This window comes from Myotis yumanensis, unplaced genomic scaffold (genome assembly GCF_028538775.1).
Source record: "Myotis yumanensis isolate MYYU_CA2020_CCGP unplaced genomic scaffold, mMyoYum1.0.hap1 SCAF_2, whole genome shotgun sequence".
NCBI lineage: Eukaryota > Metazoa > Chordata > Mammalia > Chiroptera > Vespertilionidae > Myotis > Myotis yumanensis.
In genome coordinates this window covers 124,081,131-124,101,859 of record NW_027223753.1, presented here as the reverse complement: position 1 = coordinate 124,101,859, position 20,729 = coordinate 124,081,131, and the positions used below count along the sequence as shown (strand labels likewise).

At 36.0% G+C, this 20,729-nt stretch overlaps 1 protein-coding gene across 1 annotated transcript in view; it reads left to right on the top strand.

Annotated features, from left to right (window-relative positions):
* The window catches only part of GBE1 (1,4-alpha-glucan branching enzyme 1), a 349,168-nt gene that overhangs the window by 55,336 nt on the left and 273,103 nt on the right, over positions 1–20,729 (top strand). Inside the window, exon 2 of the mRNA XM_070406022.1 lies at positions 5,521–5,690. Within this exon, the coding sequence (XP_070262123.1) occupies positions 5,521–5,690 (170 nt within the window). The remainder of the gene's footprint in view (positions 1–5,520; positions 5,691–20,729) is intronic.

Here is a 20,729-nt window from a genome sequence, read left to right as displayed (position 1 = left end):
TATTAGATTAGATTACCCAAACCATAAAGTTCCTTTTCAACTTAATTAGAATTTTTAACTCTTAGAAGTCTTAATTTCTAGCAACAACTAAAAAGTAAACCATTGGCATTGTTTAAATTAGCAAATACATTTTACAACTTCTAGAATCATACTCTTCCATTGACAAACATATTCATACTTTTAAGAGACACATTTTTCATAAAATATAAGGCATTCATTGACAGCTCCAAATCTATTTTCCAGTTCCTCTGTAATAAAAAGCCAAAAGTCAGTAAACTTAAGATCTGTTTAGCCATCAATATTTTAGTATTTCATGTTACTTCATAATATTTAGATATTCAATAATATTTTAATCAAATCTTAACTAATTTAGAAAGGAACAATTTACCTCCCCGAAATTTGCATTTTAAAAGCTGGCCCAGATAAAATGTCTTAAAGAAGACCAGGTATTTATATTTCACAGGTACATGTAAAGAAATGCAAGCTTCTCCTGGAATTGGTTTCATAAAGCCAGTTACCTATAAGTTTTTTGAGATGAATAGGAGAGGTAAAAGGATTTGGTGGGCTTTGAATTGTTTCTGGAGCCACACATCTGATCCTGTAAAGAATTCATTTGTAAAAAAAAATAACAGTCTTTTTGAATACCTAAAGAATTGGGTTGTCACCCAAATATTGACAAAGGACTGACAAATCTATTCACATAATGTTGGAATTTTTTTTTCCATCTGGGTACATTTTTCCTAGTTTATAGATAGTACATAGCTTAGGTCTTCTCCGAGAGCCATAAAGGCTTGGATATGTTGTAGGCCAGCGGTTCTCAACCTGTGGGGTCGAGACCCCTTTGGGGGTCGAATGACCCTTTCACAGGGGTCACCTAAGACCATCCTGCATATCAGATATTTACATTACAATTCATAACAGTAGCAACATTACAGTTATGAAGTAGCAACGAAAATAATTTTATGGTTGGGGGTCACAACATGAGGAACTGTTTTAAAGGGCCAGAAGGTTGAGAACCACTGTTGTAGGCAGTGGGAATGACACCAGGTGTCTAATTGGTGGGGTAAGACAAAACCTGTGTTCAGCAACCTTGGTACTTGGGTTCTGGCTAGGAAAGAATTCAGAGCAGGACCCAAACTGTAAGAGAACATTTATTTGGTAAATTACAGAGGTAGAAGAAGTAATTCCTAGAAGAAATGGGCTTAGGAATGTTATGAAGGTAAAGGAAGAGCCCTTGGAGCTTGGGAGTGCAGAAGCTAATGGTAATCTGCCTGGGGCTGGGAGGGGGAGTGGGAAGGGAAAGGGAAAGGCACAGGTTGTGTTCCCAGTGGAGAGAGAGCACTGGGTCCTCCATCCTAAGGGTTTTAAGGCTGGAGATTTTAGGGGAGGTCCCAAGGAAATATCCTTATAGAACATTCAGCAGTTTTCCAGGTGTGTCCATTCAGGGTTGTAGTCTCCATTGATTGATTGGCCAGCACTAGGGAAGGGGTCATTATTCAATGCAGCTGGTCCTGATGTCAGCTAGGCTGATTTTATATTGTTTATCTATGCCTGGAACTGAAATACAACTGAGGCATAGATGTTATCTCTAGGCAGGAAAGATCAGGGAGTCCAGACCAGCATATGCTAAGGGGGCAGAAAATGACCCTGGAGGCTAGGTCCCACCCTACAATTGATTGTCCATTGTTAGGCACCTGGGGCTTTCCACCCTTATGATCTTCTATACCTGGTCCATTGTCCTTGCTCTGCTCATCTGTCTAACTGCCTACAGCATATATGGAACTTCTGTCCATTTCCCTTTGACGAAACAAAATAAGTCTAACTGTAAGATAGTATTAAAATTAATGGTGCCATTAAATGACCAAGCCTCTCCATTGACCACTTCATATTGGGGCCAGGCTGGGTTGCAAAACAAACTTGAGGGACTCAGGGTTAAATTTTTCCCAGTTGGTGAGAATATACCTGCAAAAGGGGTCTCTTAAGCCACTGTGGATTGGTTCCCCATCTACAGAGAGACAGATATGTAACAAGCTGAGAGTTAGAGGCGTTCCTACAAGTCCCTGGACTGTCTTGGGCTGTCCTATGGTATAGTAGGGCAGGTACCCTGCTGCCTGGGAACTACCTGGAGGTTGAGTGCTACCCCGTGCTCTGAGGGCAGACTTACCAATGGTCACAGTGATGGCATGGCACTGTGGTGATGGACTTATTCTGCTCAGATAGATGGATTCTACTCAACATGAAGCCAGTTTCCTTAAGCGAGACATGCTATTTGATGGCCTCTGGCCTTAGCTAGCCCTACCAGAGGTTCCCCATCATTTCTGTCCATACAAGGGGCTCTCACCTCCTGAGTCATCTGAACTCTCTTGGATGTCTTGGTTTTTCTCCCCAGCTGTACAATACAACCGTGAGGACTTGGAATACTAAGTCACCAATGTTTGTGTGTACATCCCAAGACGAATCAATTATTTAATTAGAGTTGTGTTGGAATTCCCTATGGAATCACTGCATATTATGAGGAACAACCTTGGGCACCTCCACAGAGATTCTTTGTCACCTAACAGACCTGAAATTCAAGCAGGAGGGAGGAAATGCTCCTTATGATTTCAGGCTCTCATTTATCCAGCAAAGGGTTTTGTCCAGAAAGCAATTTCAATTAAAAAGCCAAAGTTAAAAAAACAAAACAAAACAAAACAAAACAAAAAGACAGCCACGTTTTTTTCTTCCTCTCCTCCTAAGTTATCTTGACCCTTAATCTTCAGCTCCACCTTCAGGATTTTAAAAAAACAGCTCAAATAAAGTTATGGCTTCTTACCTTAAAACAGGAAGGTCTGGAATTCCAAGAAAAATACACCCAAGATCACCAGATGCAATGTGGGGAGGCAGTGGGGCACAAGGGCCCCTGGTGGTACCTAGCATGGTCTGGGTCTATAGGGTGGTCCTGGGTGTGCTCCTCTGGGATCCTGCCGTACTATGCCATGATAAGACAATCCAAGTCACAGCACCAAAATGAAAGAAATTGCTGAAATTCCTATATAACATTTCTGAAGTAATATTCAGAAATGTTATTTCCTAAATTGCCCATCTAAAATTAATAGATTAAAAAGTATACTGATGACAGCCTTAAATTTTAGTCACTGTTCAGTGACGGTTATAAAATAAGGGTCTGACATTCTTGTACTTTATCCCATCTCCCTTTCACTCATCTGTTTTTTTATTTTCTAATAATAAAACTTTTACTTTGTTCATTTCTTTTTGTTATTGTATATTCACTTGTGAATATAGCCATGGTTCTATATTTAAAGATTCAGGGCTCAGTCACACTGCTGCAATGACTGTTCATTTCTTTCTGTGAGTTTGCATTTTTAGTCTTTTAATTGCCATAGACTTAGAATTATTTTAAATTTGACAATATTTTAATAATTCCTTATGCTTGAATAGGAATTTATATAATATCTTTATTTAGATTACTGCGTTTACTTCTCAGAATTATGTGGGTTTTTGATCTTGAAGGTAATTTTCCTTTGCAAAAAAACCCCTCTCCTCACTTTTTTGTACCAGGTTGTCTATGGAATTATTTTTTTATTCTTTGAATTTCAGTAGCTTAAACTGGGAGATTTGCATGTGCATGTTTGTGTGTTTGTTTTTTATTTTTCATTTTGCAACACAGTACTCTCTTTTTAATACGCAGGTTTAATTCTTAAGGGAAAAATTTCTAGTTTTACATCTTCTATATCCGTTTTATTTAGTTTTGTTAAGATTCACCAGCTATCCTTATTTGGATTTTTTGGAGTCAATTTTTTGCATTTCTCTTAGCTTCCCTTTAATAAATTCAATTTCTTTGTCTTTTTATTCTTCATTTAATTACACCAATTTTCAATTTATTCACTTAACTAATAACTTGCTATTTTTGCTATATGTGCATTTTGTTCTTTGTTAATTCTAATTCATTTATGATTTCCCAATGATGTATTTTGTTCCTCCTTTTGTTTCCTTAGGTCTGTAGTCCAATTTCACTTATTCTGTTGTTTTGTCATATAATCTCTCAACTCTTATTTTTAGTGAATTTATTTAAAATAAGTTGAAGTATAATGTGAAAGATATGTGGAAAGGTTCTTTTACTGAACAGCTCAGTTGGGGTGTTCTGTATTAGCTTCTTAAATTTTATATGTTCCCTGTATATGCCCTAATGCAGTGATGGCGAACCTATGACACGCGAACTCATTTTTTTGGTTGATTTTTCTTTGTTAAATGGAATTTAAATATATAAAATAAATATCAAAAATATAAATCTTTGTTTTACTATGGTTGCAAATATCAAAACATTTCTATATGTGACACGGCACCAGAGTTAAGTTAGGGTTTTTCAAAATGCTGACACGCCGAGCCAAAAGGTTCGCCATCACTGCCCTAATGCCATCTTTCTGGTACTTTTATTGCTCACCCATCAGGGTATGGGGAAGTGCAGGAGAGGCTTATTGGCATTGCTTAATCAGTGGTTCTCAACCTGTGGGTCGCGACCCTTTTGGCGGTTGAATGACCCTTTCACAGGGGTTGCCTAAGACCATCCTGCATATCAGATATTTACATTACGATTCATAACAGTAGCAAAATTACAGTTATGAAGTAGCAACGAAAATAATTTTATGGTTGGGGTTCACAACATGAGGAACTGTTTTAAAGGGCCAGAAGGTTGAGAACCACTGGCTTAACTCATTGTGTAGTCCTGAAACCTTCACTTCTGATAGAGAGCACCTGCCACATAATTTTACAAGTTTTGTTGTAGTTTGCTTCTTCCCAGATTTGGGGGGTATTAGTGAAAACAGCAGTAGTTTTTTTGTTTGTTTGTTTGTTTGTTTTTTTTACCAGTTTTGAATATGGACATGCCTCTAGCATTTGTAGTTTGTTGTGATCTATGTTCTTTCCATGCTTTTGCTAAGGTAGGGTTAGGAAAATTTGGCCTTGCAACCTGATTTTGTAAAGTTATTGGGCCACAGCCACACCCATTCATTTACATATTGCCTTTGGCCACTTGCTTCAGAGACACAGCTGAGTTAGAACAGAGGCTGGGAAAGCCAGAAATATTTACTATTTGCCCCTTAACAGGAAAAATGTGCCAAAACCTGCTGTTGGGGAATTTTATCTTTCTGGCTGGTTTTTGACTATTTTTCTGTCATTTTATTAGGGTTTAGAGGAGAAAGATATAGAATGATCCTTCATTATACTATCTTGACATAGAAATTGCGATAATGCTGATTTTAAAATTTCATGGAACAAAATAATTATCCTATTTCCTCTCATGGCAAAGTGATTGAAATGCTAAAAAATGTTAGTGGAATTACTTACTATTTATTTGAGATAAGAATGGTTTTACCTACCAGGTAACATCTACCAATAAATGAAATTATTCACATCTTCTTTAATGATATCTCCCCCCCCCCCCTTTTCTGAATAAAACAGCTACTTAATTACAGTAGCAAAAGAATTTAATTTTGTAACTTTCTTCTTTTGCACTTTTCACAGGTATAAGCGGTTTAACCAGACTTTGGAGAACATTGGAGAGAGTGAAGGTGGCATTGATAAGTTCTCCAGAGGCTATGAATCCTTTGGGGTCCACAGATGTGCAGATGGCGGCTTATACTGCAAGGAATGGGCCCCTGGAGCAGAAGGGGTTTTTCTTACTGGAGATTTCAGTAAGTATTTTGAAAGCATTAATGACGGTATTAGTATCTTATTAATCTATTTGAAACATAGACTTATTATATTTCATGTAAATGATGAGATGAAAATAAGTGATTAGAAAAATTTGATTTTTCAGATAGAGCCACAGACTTTATTAATCTTTACCTTCATGTAGTATAAATGTTTTGCTATCATGTGATATATGTGTTCCTGAAAAACATTATATTCTGTAAAACCATGTACCAGAAATAAGAGTTTATGAGAATAATAGTGTTAGGCAGACGACTCCAAATTTACTCAACTTTGTTAGCAAGCTCTAAAAAAAACCAATAGCAATCTGGGTGAAAATATTGGTGTAAATAAAATCTCCACTGGCATTTGCATCTGGTTAGCCTGCATTGTAGTTCTTGGATCCTCTATAGTCTGGTAACTTTTTTGAAATCTCAGTAAAAGTAGATATCTAATCGAGAGGGTAAACTTCTTTATCACTTAATTTACTTTTCCTTCACCTTTTTTATAACACAAAGGGAAACACTTCTCAGTTTTGTTTTCTGTTCTGTTAATTTCACTGTGGACAGTTAACCCTATGGAAAGCATAGTAGTTTTGAAGGTTAGGCTTTTTTTTTTTTAATTGTTTAAAGCATTACATATGTCTATTTTTTCCCCAATTGAGCCCCTCCCCACTCCCACCCTCCCCACCCCCACCACCTCTGCACCCCAGGACAAGCCCGCACCACCCATTTCAGTGTCCATTGGTTATGCTAATATGCATGCATACAAGTCCTTTGGTTGATCACTTATCCCCCCACCCCCTCCCCTGCCTTCTTTCTGAGTTTGGATGGTTTGTTCAGTGTTTCTTTGTCTCTGGATCTATTTTTGTTCATGAGTTTATGTTGTTCATTATATCCTACATATGAGTGAGATCATTGATATTTATCTTTTTCTGACTGGCTTATTTTGCTTTGCATAATGCTCTCCAGTTCCATCCATGCTGTTGCAAATGGTAAAAGTTTCTTCTTTTTTTATAGCAGCATAGTATTCCATTGTGTAGATGTACCACAGTTTTCTAATCCACTCATCTGCTGATGGGCACTTAGGTTGTTTCTAAATCTTAGCTATTATAAATTGTGCTGCTATGAACATAGGGGTGTATATGTCCTTTCTGATTGGTGTTTCTGGTTTTTTGGGATATATTCCCAGAAGTGAAATTACTGGGTCAAATGGGAATTCCATTTTTAATTTTTGAGGAATCTCCATACTGTTTTCCATGTGGCTGCACCAGTCTGCATTCCCACCAGGTATGCATGAGGGTTCCTTTTTGTCTACATCCTCGCCAGCACTTGTCCTTGGTTGATTTGTTGATGATAGCCATTCTGACAGGTGTGAGATGGCACCTCATTGTTGTTTTGATTTGCATCTTTGGGATGATTTATTTATTTATTTTCTCCTTAGTTTCCATTGCCCTATGAGTTGTATTGGTAATGATATTGCTATGACATATGTCTGATATTTTGCTGCCTATGGAGCCTTCTAAGATTTTTATGGTTTCCTATCTTACATTTAAGTCATTTAACCATTTTTAAAAATATATATATTTTATTGATTTTTTTACAGAGAGGAAGGAAGAGGGATAGAGAGTTAGAAACATCAATGAGAGAGAAATATCGATTAGCTGCCTCCTGCACACCCCCTCTTGGGGATGTGGCCAGTAGGTACAGGCAACCAAGGTACATGCCCTTGATCGGAATCGAACCTGGGACCCTTCAGTCCTCAGGCCGACACTCTATCCATTGAGGCAAACCGGTTAGGGCCATTTAACCATTTTGAGTTTATTTTGATGTATGGTGTAAGTTGGTTGTCTATTTCATTTTTTAGCATGTACCTGACTAATTTTCCCAGCACCATTTATTGAAGAGACTGTCTTGACTCCATTGTATGCTCTCTCCTCCTTTGTCAAATATTAATTCAGCATAATGGCCTGGGTCGATTTCTGGGTTCTCTGTTCTGTTCCATTCGTCTATATGTCTGTTCTTGTGCCAGTACCAGGCAGTTTTGAGAACAGTGGCTTTGTAATATAGCATGATATCTGGTATTATGATCCCTCCAACTTTGTTCTTTTTTCTCAGGATTGCTGTGGCTTTTTTTTTTTTTTTTAATTCCGTATGAATTTCTGGAGAGTTTATTCTAGGTCTGTAAAATATGCAATTGGTATTTTAATGGGGATTGCATTGAATCTGTAGATTGCTTTGGGTAGCATGGACATTTTAATGATGTTGATTCTGCCAATCCATGAACACAGTATATTCTTCCATTTGTTTATATCTTCCTCTATCTCTTTTTTCAATGTCCTGTAGTTTTCTGAGTACAGGTCTTTTACCTCCTTAGTTAAGTTTATTCCTAGGTATCTTAATTTTTTTGTTACAATGGTAATTGGGATTGTTTTTTTTGTTTCTCTTTCTGTGAGTTCATTATTGGTGTATAAAAAGGCCATAGATTCTGGGTGTTAATTTTTTATCCTGCTACATTGCCAAATTCATTTAAGTCTAGTAGTTTTTTGATGGAATCTTTAGGGTTTTTTTTTATGTACAATATCATGTCAGTTGTGAATAAAGACAGTTTTATTTCTTCTTTTCCAATTTGGATGCCTTTTATTTCTTCTTGTCAGATCGCTATGGCTAGAACTTCCAGTACTGTGTGGAACCGGAGTGGTAAGAGTGGGCATCCCTGTCTTATTCCTGTTCTTAGGTGAATGGTTTCAATTTTTGCCCATTGAGTATGATGTTGACTGTAGGTTTGTCATGTAAGGCTTTTATTATGTTGCGGTATGACCCCTCTATTCCCACTTTGCTGAGGCTTTTTATCAAGGAAGTGTGTTGGATTTTGTCAAATGCCTTTTCTGCATCTATTGATATGACTATGTGATTTTTGTCTCTCAGTTTGTTTATGTGATGTATCACATTTGTTGATTTGCAGATATTGTACTATACTTGCATCACAGGAAAAAAATCCCACTTGGTCATGTGGTATGATCTTTCTAATGTGATGCTGGATCCGATTTGCTAGAATTTTGTTGAGGATTTTAGCACCTATGTCCATCAGGGTATTGGCCTGTAGTTCTCTTTCTTTGTGTTGTCTTTATCTGGTTTTGGAATTAGGATAATGCTGGCTTCATAGAAAGAGCTTGGAAGTGTGCTTTGCTCTTGAATTTTTTGGAATAGTCCGGAGGAGCTTTTAGTTCTTCTTTGAATGTTTGGTAGAACTCCCCTTTAAAGCCGTCCGGACCAGGGCTTTTATTTGCTGAATGATTGTTGATTACTACTTCACTTTCATTGGTAGTTACCTGCCTATTCAGGTTTTTTGATTCTTCCTGATTGAGTTTTGGAAGCTTGTATTTTTCTAAGAATATGTCCATTTTGTCTAGGTTGTCCAGTTTGTTGGAGTAAAGTTGCTTGTAGTATTTTTTACAAACCTTTTTATTTCTGTGGGGTTTGTTGACTTTTGGCTTACAATCTATTTGGAGGAAGGACCTGTATATAAATAACTATAATGCAATCTGCTTAGTTTTATTCTAGAAGTATAAATACATTACTATAATAGTGACAAGGAAGAAAATTCAGTATTAAAAGTAGAATAACTGAAAAAAATAGGCCTTGGCAAAATGTTTATAATACAAGGAAAGGAAATATCAGAGTAGTAAAAATCCTTTCGTACCATAGAATGAAGTAGTATTTAAAATTTGTTTGTATCAGACTCAAAAGTCTACATGCTATATTATTCCATTATATGACATTATGTAAAGGCAAAACTATAGGGACAGAAAACAGTTGTCACAGTTTGCAGGTAGGAGGCGTGAATTGATTATAGAGGAGCATAAGGGAGTCTTCGGGGTGATGAAAATGTATTATGTCCTTCCCTGACCAGTGTGCTCAGTTGGTTGAGCATTATTCCATGCACCAAAAGGTTGCGGGTTTGATCTCTGGTTAGGGTGTGTGTAGGAGACAAGTAATCAGATGTTTTCTCTCTCACATCGATGTTTCTCTCTCTCTCCCTCCCCCTTTCTCTCTCTTTAAAGTCAATAATACATTAAAAAAATGTATTATGTCCTGATTGTGGTGGTTACATGACTATATATCTGTCAACTTTTATAGAAAGATACATGTAAAAGAGTCCTACTGCATATAAATTATACCCTAAGGAACCTAATTTTAAAAAAGTTTTGATTTTATAATATACTAGTGGTCTGGTGCATGAATTTGTGCATGGTGGGGTCTGTTCGGTCCGCCCCGATCAGGCCGGGCCAGCTGTGGGGAGGGGACACAGGAGGTTGGCTGGTTGGCCCCGTCCCCTGGTTGAACTCCCGGTCAAACTCCCAGTTGAGGGTCCAATTTGCATATCAGCCATTTATTATATAAGATGTATTGTCCAAGGCAGCACGGCTCAATTAAAATACAATGTAAGCCACTTATGTAATTCAGAAATTTTGGTAACAGTGTTAAAAAAGTAAAAGGAGAATCGTTGAATGAATTTTAATAAGTATACATTTTATTTGACCCAGTATATAAAAATCTTTTAAAATGTAATCAATATAAAATTTGTTAGAAATATTTTCACTCTGTTGTACTATCTATATATAAAAGCCTAAGCAACCATTCAACCAGTCAACTGTTCAACTGGTAGCTATGATATGCACTGATCACCAGGGGACAGATGCTTACTGCATAGGCATGGAAACATGGAACAGACTGATGAATCTCAGAGGGAAGGGGAGAAGGGGGGGTCGGAAGAGATTAACCAAAGATCTTATATGCATACTAGAGGTCCATTGCACGGATTTGTGCACTGGTGGGGTCCCTTTGCCTGGCCTGTGGGGATCAGGCCGTAACCGGTAGTTCGACATCCCCCAAGGGGTCCTGGATTGCGAGAGGGCACAGGCCAGGCTGAAGGATCCCACTAGTGCATGAATCCATGCACTGGGCCTCTAGTATCTTATAAATCTGTTATTTTTTCATTGAAAATTCTTGATTTAATGAGAATTTAGCTTTAATAAGATTTTCAGTTTAAAAGTGCATACCTAAGTTTTTGCAAATATAATGAAAAGTTTTAGTCACTATCTTGAGTAATAGTTTTGTAACTGGACAATCAGTGGGTCTGTGCTGTCTGTCACTACTTGAGCCAAGTAAGCAGAGACAGAGTTGAATCAAATATGAGCGTTTATTCCAATACTGCCAGCTGTATGGGAGAGCAGCAGATCATCCACGGAAATATGCTCTGCAGCTCCCCATAAGCCAGCTGCTTATAAAGGGTCAGACAAAGATTAAATGGGGAAGTAGGGATCACAGGCATGGGGAAGTAGGTGGGTGGAGTGGGACTCTATTGTTTGGGCAACAAGGTTGTTAATCTTTCCTTGAGAATGGACCAAACTCCAAGGTTGACTCCCAGGTCCCAAGGTTGACTCCCAGGTCCTGGGGGCATATAACTCCCAGCCAGGTCAGAATGTCCTTTCTTTAACCAACACAAGGCAATCATGGTTAACAGAGCATGATTAATATTTTCCATAACCATAGCTAGTCCCCAATATTCTATTCTTGCCCCTAACAGTTTTAAAAATTGAGATTTAATAAAGTAATTAAATAAAATAAAAAATTTAGTGTTTCAGTTGAACTAACCTCTTTTCAAGTGCTCATTAACCACCAGTGTCTAGTCATTAGACTCTATGGGCTCCCTTATGGGAAAGCACAGGATACTGATACCTGCAAAATTTAATTAACCAATGTCACACCAATAAATTGAGTTAAAAAAAAATAGAATAGCAGTAATCTGCAGCCAAACCAAATTGTACATAGGGTTTAATGCTTAAATAGTAAAAGAATAATAATTTAAAAGATCTCTTGTAAAGAGAAAACTAAAATTACCCAGTCCACATTTAATATAGAAACCTCCTCTGTTAACTTTTTTTTTTTCAATTTAAAAACCCCACCCTTTGTGAAGGTATATCACATAATTTAAAATCTCTTTATATCCTGGAGGTAGCAGAATAGCAGTCAGTCAGTTATTTTCAGTCAACCATGGTTTAATCAATGGTTTTTTATTTTTACTGGAGAGATTGGAAAGACTAAGATAAATGAAATTGTGATAGAAAATAGTTAAGAAGCTGCCATATGCTGGGAAATTTTAAATGTCTAATGTCTAATCTATTTTCAAATCTGGATGAAAGGATATCTTCTTTTCTGTCCAAAGTTACAGGGACTCAGGATCTCTTTATACATGGGATCTCAACTTCTTCTCACTAAAAGCATTGACATTTTGAATAAAAGCTTAAAAATTGAGAGTACAACCAAAATTTTTAGTTCCTAATGCATTTAAAAGAATATTTCTTTTTAGAAAATAGATAACTGGGAGAATCAAAGATGGTGGATGCAATAAAAAAAAATGGGCAAAGGACATAAATAGACACTTTTCCAAAGCAGACATACAGATGGCCAAGTGACATGAAAAAATGCTCAAAGTCACTAATCATCAGAGAGATGCAAATTAAAACTATAATGAGGTATTACCTTACACCTGCCAGAATGGGTATCCTCAAAAAATCAATAAACAATAAGTGCTTGTGAGGATGTGAAGAAAAGGGAACCCTACCCTAGTACGCTGCTGGTGGGAATGCAGACTAGTGCAACTATTATGAAAAACAATATGGTTTCCTCAAAAAATTAAATATGGAACTCCTATTTGACCCAGTGACCTCACTTCTAGGAATATATCTTAAGAAACCAGAACACCAGTTAGAAAGAATATATGCACCCCCATGTTCATATCAGCACAGTTTTCAATAGCTAAGATCTGGAAACAGCCCAAGTGCTCATCAGTGGAAGAGTGAATAAAAAACCAGTGGTATATTTACACCATGGAATACATTGCAGCTATAATTAAGAAGGATCTCTTACCCTTTGAGATAGCATGGAGGGACCTGGAGAGTATCATGCCAAGTAAAATAAGTCAGTCAGAGAAAGACAAGTATCACATAATCTCACTTTTATGTGGAATCTAATGAAAAAAATAAACTGATGAACAAAATAGTTCCAGAGACATTGAAACATGCAGCATACTTATGAATTTTAGAGAGAAGGGCAAGGGTTGGGAAGAGATAATCAAAGAATGTATATGCATATATGCATAATATATGGACATATAATGGTATGATGAAGGCCTGGGTAGGGGGCAGACTGAGGTGGAGGGGGTCAATGGAGGAAAAATATGGGTATGGTTACATGACTTTGTAAACATTACAAACGTTGAATTTATACTTTAAGCAGGTAGACTTTATGTCTATAAATTATATTTCAATAAAACTATTAAAATAGTAAAAAAGATGCATATATTCCTGAATATTAATTTAATGACCTTGTAGAACATAGAACTTGGGTGATGATGACAACATGGCTGAAAATATACCCTTATATAAGTGAACCAACCATGCCTTTGTCTTTTGAATTCTCATCTGAGGATATGTTTTCTGTTTGTTTGTTTGTTTTTTATTTTTTAATTGATTTTTTGGAGAAAGAGGCAGAGAGAGAGAGAAACATTGATCTGTGGGAAACATCAATCAGTTGCCTCCAGTATGTGCCCTGACTGGGGATTGAATCCCCAACCTATGTATGTGCCCTGACCAGGAATCAAACCCACAACCTTTGGAGTATGGGAAGACACCCTAACAACTGAGCTACCTGGCCAGGGCACCATGGTGGTTTTATTTTATTTTATTTTTTTATTAATCATGATGAAGGGATTCTGTATTTTGTTTTCCCTTTATTTATATGAAAAAAAATTTATATTTTTTTCTAAGAAGAGTTGAGCAATAATAATCATTTTTCTTTGCTGAGATTTTTGTCATGATCAGAAATGTTAGATAATTTTATTGTTAAGTCTTATAATGTATAAACTTGTGATAAACAAAGGAAAAGAGAATGCATGTTAATTGACTTGCAAGTTACAGTATATTTTAAAGAAAATGCAAATAAGGATTAAGATGTTTTTCTTAGAGCTTTTGCAAATGAGATAAAATGTTTTAAAAAGTGTTTAACTATATTTATATACCCTTCTTTATCACCTGATATATGTAACAGCAATAAATTGAAAAGATTCTATATAACACTGATATTTTTAAGAATTCTGTTTCTTACTGTGTCATTTAATGTAACAGTAAGCTTAACATATGTGTATGTACTTGAACTATCACCTGAAAAAACTCTTGCTTCTTTACTTGCTGGCAGAGATTTAAAAAGTAACATAATTTTATTTATATTTGTTATCATCACAGTGTGTATATAACTTAAAACATTGCTTTTGTACCTACCTCTTACTCAACCCCCCATAATAATATAAAACATATCTTCCAGCACTAGCACCAAAAACTTATTTCTGCTAATAGATAAGTTGTTGTTTCACATTTATCTGAAAATTCTTAATTTAGTTTTTATCAAAATCATTACCTACTTATTTGTGATAATTTTTCAGAAGAAATTAAAATTAAAGCATGTCTAGACTTTAATTTTGTATTATGGAAAGTTGTTCCTATAATAAAAATACTTTAGTATTGTATTGTGATGTCTTTCTCCTCTTCTAATCATTTTAGAAATTGACTTCACTATATTCTTGGGGCTTACTTATATTGCTGGTGGATGTTTTTTGTTTTGGTGTGTTTTTGTTGTTGTTTTTTTGTCATCTGACCTTAAGATATTTTAGGTGCAACTACTTAGAGTAGTCAAATATATATGATCTTCAAGAATGAAATTGTGTGAACTGGTATGTAAAAAAATATAAATAGGATGGGCTTTAGAGTTTTTAACTGTAGTTGAGTTCTCTAAACTCAGTTCTTCATGTGGCTCAGTGGGGAAAAATCTAATCTTACCTGCCTAACTGGGTTGCTTTATAAACTAACTAGATTATGAATGTGGAAATTCACTACCACAGAAATTTTAATTGACAAAATTGAAAGAAACACAGAGTTATATTTGCAAAAGTATTTTTATTTCTATTTAAAAATTACTATTACTTTTAAAAGTCAGTTTAGCTTTGCAAAAGTCCAATGATTTTGTCTCTGAAAAGCCCAAACCAACTGAGGTAGATCTGGTTTTTGCCATTCACATTGTTAAAACTTAGAAAGTAACTTTACTTTAAATATATTACTCAGGTTTTTCTTCATTTGAGAGAATATGAAGCAAATATTTCATTTGTTTTTAGTCAATTATAAAAACCACAACTAGCTTCTTAAGCAGCTACCTGTCGCTGTGGCAATTCAGGACAGTATATGCACATAGTGGCATTCATCAAGATTGAATCATACCACCAAAATGTATTTCTGGGCAAGTCAGGAAGTGCATTAAAGATTTAAGATGAATTTCTAAAACTTCGTAATACAGCAAAGAATCATCTTTAGAAAATTAAATGTGATTTAAAATATACTTGGAGTTTTAGAACTAAATCATGTTTACTGCAGGTTGCTAAATAATTGCTAAAAACGAGCTATTTTTCAGTAGCTAGGTGATAATAAATAGAGAGAAAGGCAGTAAACTACATATGTCAATATAAAATAATTGGGTTCCTATTTCACTATAACTAAAAACATTTCATTTAAAATTACCAAGTCTGGGAGCTAGGCACATTGCAAATAATCTAAATGTCTATTATTGATAGACTAAAAAAAAAGTGGGGGTAGGAACGCCCTGAATTTTAAACCTTATAGAGGAAAGTAACCACAGATATTTTTTGTAGAGTAGGAAAGATTGATATTTAGCTAAGAATTTTAGCTTTGTTCTGATCAAATTTGTCCATAATTTAGTTACCAGTTATGCAACTGGAAGAAGTCTACAGCATCATAAAAGCCTTTATATTTCTTAATTCCACATGCTTTGAAACAAAATGAACTCAACTGTGCTCTGTGGAGCAATGTGCTTCTGTGCACTGTAACCAGTTTGCAATGATATCTTGTCAGAAATTGGGAGTAGGGATTTGAAAATTTTAATAAAAGTTTGACAGTAATTTTATTTTATTGAATGTTAATGTAAAAATTGAAGCTTAACATTTAAAAGTCTTATTTTGATTTGTTTAAGTAATTACTTTTATTATATTTTATATAAGTGTTGGTTTATAATAGGTTGGAAAATTAATGATTATTATTTATTGGTTTTGAAGTCCTTTTTGGTTTGAAGTGGGATAGTTCCCATAGTAACCTCCTTTACATTCTCTTCCTTCAGCTAAATCTATGGTGGTTTGTGTTAGTCAGCTTTCACTGTTGTTTGCATGATATAGAAAACTCCCACAGTTCATTGGCTTGAAACGATCAAGCTTATATATCTTGTTCATGTTGGTTACATTATCAGCTGTGTCTCTATCCCCAGTGTCAGATTCTTTCCAGGTTCAAGGGTGGTGGAAGAGCCCCAATGTGTGCCAAGCAGATCTGATGGAGAGAAATAGCAATGGCAGGTTTGTATGGCTCTAAAAGCTTCAGCTCAGAAGTGGCAAATGTGCTCAACCAGCATGGCTCAGTGTCGATCCACTGACCTCTGGATATAAGTGGAACTGGGAGTATTTTGTCAGGTGGGCATTTTCAGCACCCTGTGGGATATCTGAGTGCATTTTCCTTGTGTGATTTCCCATCAGTTTGGCTTATTGGTGATTGGGATGTTTCTAGAAAGCAAATTTCTGGGGTAGTTGGTGATTCTTTTTTTTTTTTTTTTTATCATGTTTTCCATTTTTTATTCTGTTTTGTTAATTTTTATTCTTTATTGATTAAGGTATTACATCTGTCTCCTTTTCCCCCATCCTCGCTCTTCCTCCCCACCCCCCAAACATGCCCTCGGCCCCCTAGTGTCTGTGTCCATTGGTTATGCTTATATGCACGCATACAAGTCCTTTGGTTGATCTCTCTCCCCTCCCCACATCCTCCCCTGCCTTCCCTCTGAGGTTTGATGGTCTGTTTGATGCTTCTCTGTCTCTGGATCTATTTTTGTTCATCAGTTTATGTTGTTCATTATATTCCACAAATGAGTGAGGTCAGGTGATATTTATCTTTCTCCAACTGGCTTATTTCGCTTAGCATGCTACTCTCCAGGTCCATTCATGCTGTTGCAAATGGTAAAAGTTTCTTCTTTTTTATAGCAGCATAGTATTCCATTGTGTATATGTACCACAGTTTTCTAATCCACTCATCTGCTGATGGGCACTTAGGCTGTTTCCAAATATTAGCTATTATAAATTGTGCTGCTATGAACATAGGGGTGCATATGTCCTTTCTGATTGGTGATTCTGATTTCTTGGGATATATTCCTAGAAGTGGGATTATTGGGTCAAATAGAAGCTCCATTTTTAATTTTTTGAGGAAACTCAATTCTGTTTTCCACAGTGGCTGTGCCATTCTGCATTCCCACCAGCAGTGCACGAGTGTTCCTTTTTCTGCACATCCTCTCCAGCACTGGTCGTTTGTTAATTTGTTAATGATGGCCATTCTGACAGGTGTGAGATGGTACCTCATTGTTGTTTTGATTTGCATCTCTGGGATGATTAGTGACTCTGAGCATGTTTTCATATGTCTCGTGGCCTTCTGTATGTCCTCTTTCGAAAAGTGTCTATTTAGGTCCATTGTGCATTTTTTGATTGGATTGTTTATCTTCATTTTATTAAGTTGTATGAGTTCCCTGTAAATGTTGGAGATTAAACCCTTATTGGAGATGGCATTGTCTGATATTTTGCTGCCTTTGGATTCCTCTAAGATTTTTATGATTTCCTGTCTAATGTTTAAGTACTTTAGCCATTTTGAGTTTATTTTTTTGTATGGTGTAAGTTGGTGGTCTAGTTTCATCTTTTTGCATGTATCTGTCCAATTTTTCCAACAACATTTATTGAAGAGACTGTCTTGACTCCATTGTATGCTCTTGCCTCCTTTTTCAAATATTAATTGAGCATAGTACCTTGTGTAGATTTCTGGGTTCTCCGTTCTGTTCCATTGGGCTATATGTCTTTTATTGTGCCAGTACCAGGCAGTTTTGAGAACAGTGGCTTTGTAATATAGCTTGATATCTGGTATTGAGATCCCTCCTACTTTGTTCTTTCTCAGGATTGATACAGCTATTCAGAGTCTTTTTTTATTCCATATGAATTTTTGAAGTGTTTGTTCTAGGCTTGTGAAATATGCCGTTGGTATTTTAATGGGGAGTGCATTCAATATATAGATTGTTTGGGGTAGTATGGACATTTTAATGATTCTAGCAATCCATGAACACAGTATATTCTTCCATTCGTTTATGTCTTCCTCTATGTCTTTTTCAACATCCTGTAGTTTTCCGAGTATAGATCTTTTACTTCCTTAGTTAAGTTTATTCCTAGGCATCTTAATTTTTTTGTTGCAATGATAAATGGAATTGTTTTTTAAATCTCTTTTTCTGTATGTTCACTATTGGTGTATGAAAAAGCCATAGATTTCTGGGTGTTAATTTTGTATCCTGCTACATTGCCGAATTCATTTATTAAGTCTAGTAGTTTTTTGATGGCGTCTTTAGGGTTTTTTATGTACAATATCATGTCATCTGCAAATAAAGACAGTTTTATTTCTTCTTTTCCAGTTTGGATGCCTTTTATTTCTTCTTCTTGTCTGATCGCTATGGCTAGCACTTCCAGTACTGAGTGTAACAGGAGTGGTAAGAGTAGGCATCCCTGTATTGTTCCTGTTCTTAGGTGAAATGGTTTTAGTTTTTGCCCATTGAGTATGATGTTGGCTGTAGGTTTGTCATATAAGGCTTTTATTTTGTTGAGGTATGATCCCTATATTCCTACTTTGCTGAGGCTTTTTATCAAGAAAGTGTGTTGGATTTTGTCAAATGCCTTTTCTGCATCTATTGATATGATTATGTGATTTTTGTGTCTCAATTTGTTTATGTGATGTATCACATTTATTGATTTGTGGATGTTGTACCATCCTTGCATCCCCAGAACAAATCCCACTTGGTCTTGGTGTATGATCTTTCTAATGTAATGCTGGATCCAATTTTCTAGAGTTTTGTTGAAGATTTTAGCATCTGTATTCATCAGGGATATTGGCCTGTAATTCTCTTTCTTTGTGGTGTCTTTATCTGGTTTTGGAATTAGGATAATGCTGGCTTCATAGGAAGGGCTTGGAAATGTGCCTTCCTCTTGAATATTTTGGAATAGTCTGAGGAGGATAAGTTTTAGTTCTTCTTTGAATGTTTGGTAAAACTTACCCATTAAGCCTTTTGGCCCTGAGGTTTTATTTGATGGAAGTTTCTTGATTACTGCTTAGATTTCCTCCATAGTATCAGCCTATTTTACGTTTTTTTATTCTTTCTGATTGAGTTTTGGAAAGTCGTATTTTCCTAGGAATATGTCCATTTCCTCTAGGTTTTCTAGTTGGAATAGAGGTGTTCATAGTATTTTTTAAAAAATCTCTTGTATTTCAGTCGGGTCTGTTGTTACTTCACCTCTTTCATTTCTGATTTTGTTTATTTGGATCCTCTCTCTTTGTTTCTTGGTGAGTCTGGATAGAGGTACATAATCTTGTTTATCCTTTCAAAGAACCAGCTCTTAGTTTATTGATCTTTTGTATTGTTTTTTTTTGGTCTCTATGTCATTTATGTCTGCTCTGATGTTTATTATCTCCTTCCTTCTGCTCACTCTGGGCTTTTCTTATTGCTCCCTTTCTAATTCTTTAAGTTGTAGAGTTTGATAATTTCTTACCAGTTTTTCTTGTTTTTTTGAGATAGGCCTGTAATGCTATGAACTTCCCTCTCAGGACTGCTTTCACTGTGTCCCATAGATTTGGGATTGTTGTGTTTTCATTGTCATTCATTTCCAGGATTTTTTTTTTTAATTCAAAGTAGGAACATTCTTTTTTTAAAAAAATATATTTTATTGATTTTTTTACAGAGAGGAATGAGGGGGATAGTGAGTTAGAAACATCGATGAGAGAGAAACATCGATCAGCTGCCTCCTGCACATCTCCTACTGGGGATGTGCCTGCAACCAAGGTACATGCCCTTGACCCGAATCAAACCTGGGACTCTTCAGTCCGCAGGCCAATGCTCTATCCACTGAGCCAAACCGATTAGGGCACCAGGATGTTTTTAATTACATCTTGATCTCTTTGATAACCCAATCATTGTTTAATGGCATGCTATTTAGCCACCAAATGTTTCAATTTTTTTGATTGTTTTTATTGTAATTGATTTCTAATATTATGCCATTGTAGTCTGAGATAATGCTTGATATGATTTCAGTCTTCTTGAATTTGGAGAGACTTTGCTTGTGACTCAATATGTGGTCTATCTTTGAAAATGTCCCATGTGCACTTGAGAAGAATGTATATTCTGTAGCTTTGGGGTGAAATGTTCTGATGATGTCAGTTATGTCCATCTGATCTAGTGAGTCATTTAGGATTGCTGTCTCTTTGCTGACATTTTTGTCTATAGGATTTATCCAGTGATGTCAGTGGGGTATTAAACTCCCCTACTATGATTGTATTGTTGTCAATCTCTCCCTTGATATCTTCCATAAGGTTTTTTTTGTTGTTGTTTTCGATGTATTTGGGTGCTCCTGCATTGGGTGCATATATGTTTACCAGAGTTATATCCTCTTGTTGTATTGATCCCTTTATAATTATGAAGTGGCCTTCTTTATCTCTTGTTATGGCCTTCACTGAGGTGTATTTTGTCAGATATAAGTATTGCTATCCCACCTTTTTTAAAATTTCCATTTGCCTAAAAGATATTTTTCTATCCCTTCACTTTCAGTCTCTGTGAGTCCCTTGTACTGAGGTGGGTCTCTTATAGACAGCATATATATGTTTCATGTTGTCTTGGCCATTCAACCACTTGATGTCTTTTGATTGGATCATTTATTCCATTTACGTTTGTAGCTATTATTGATAGGTACTTATTTGTAGCCATTTTTATTTTTTGTGTCTGTGTTCCTTCTTCCCTTTTTAACTCTTCTTACAACAGTCCCTTTATCATTTCTTGCCTTGCTAATTTGTTAGTAATAAACTT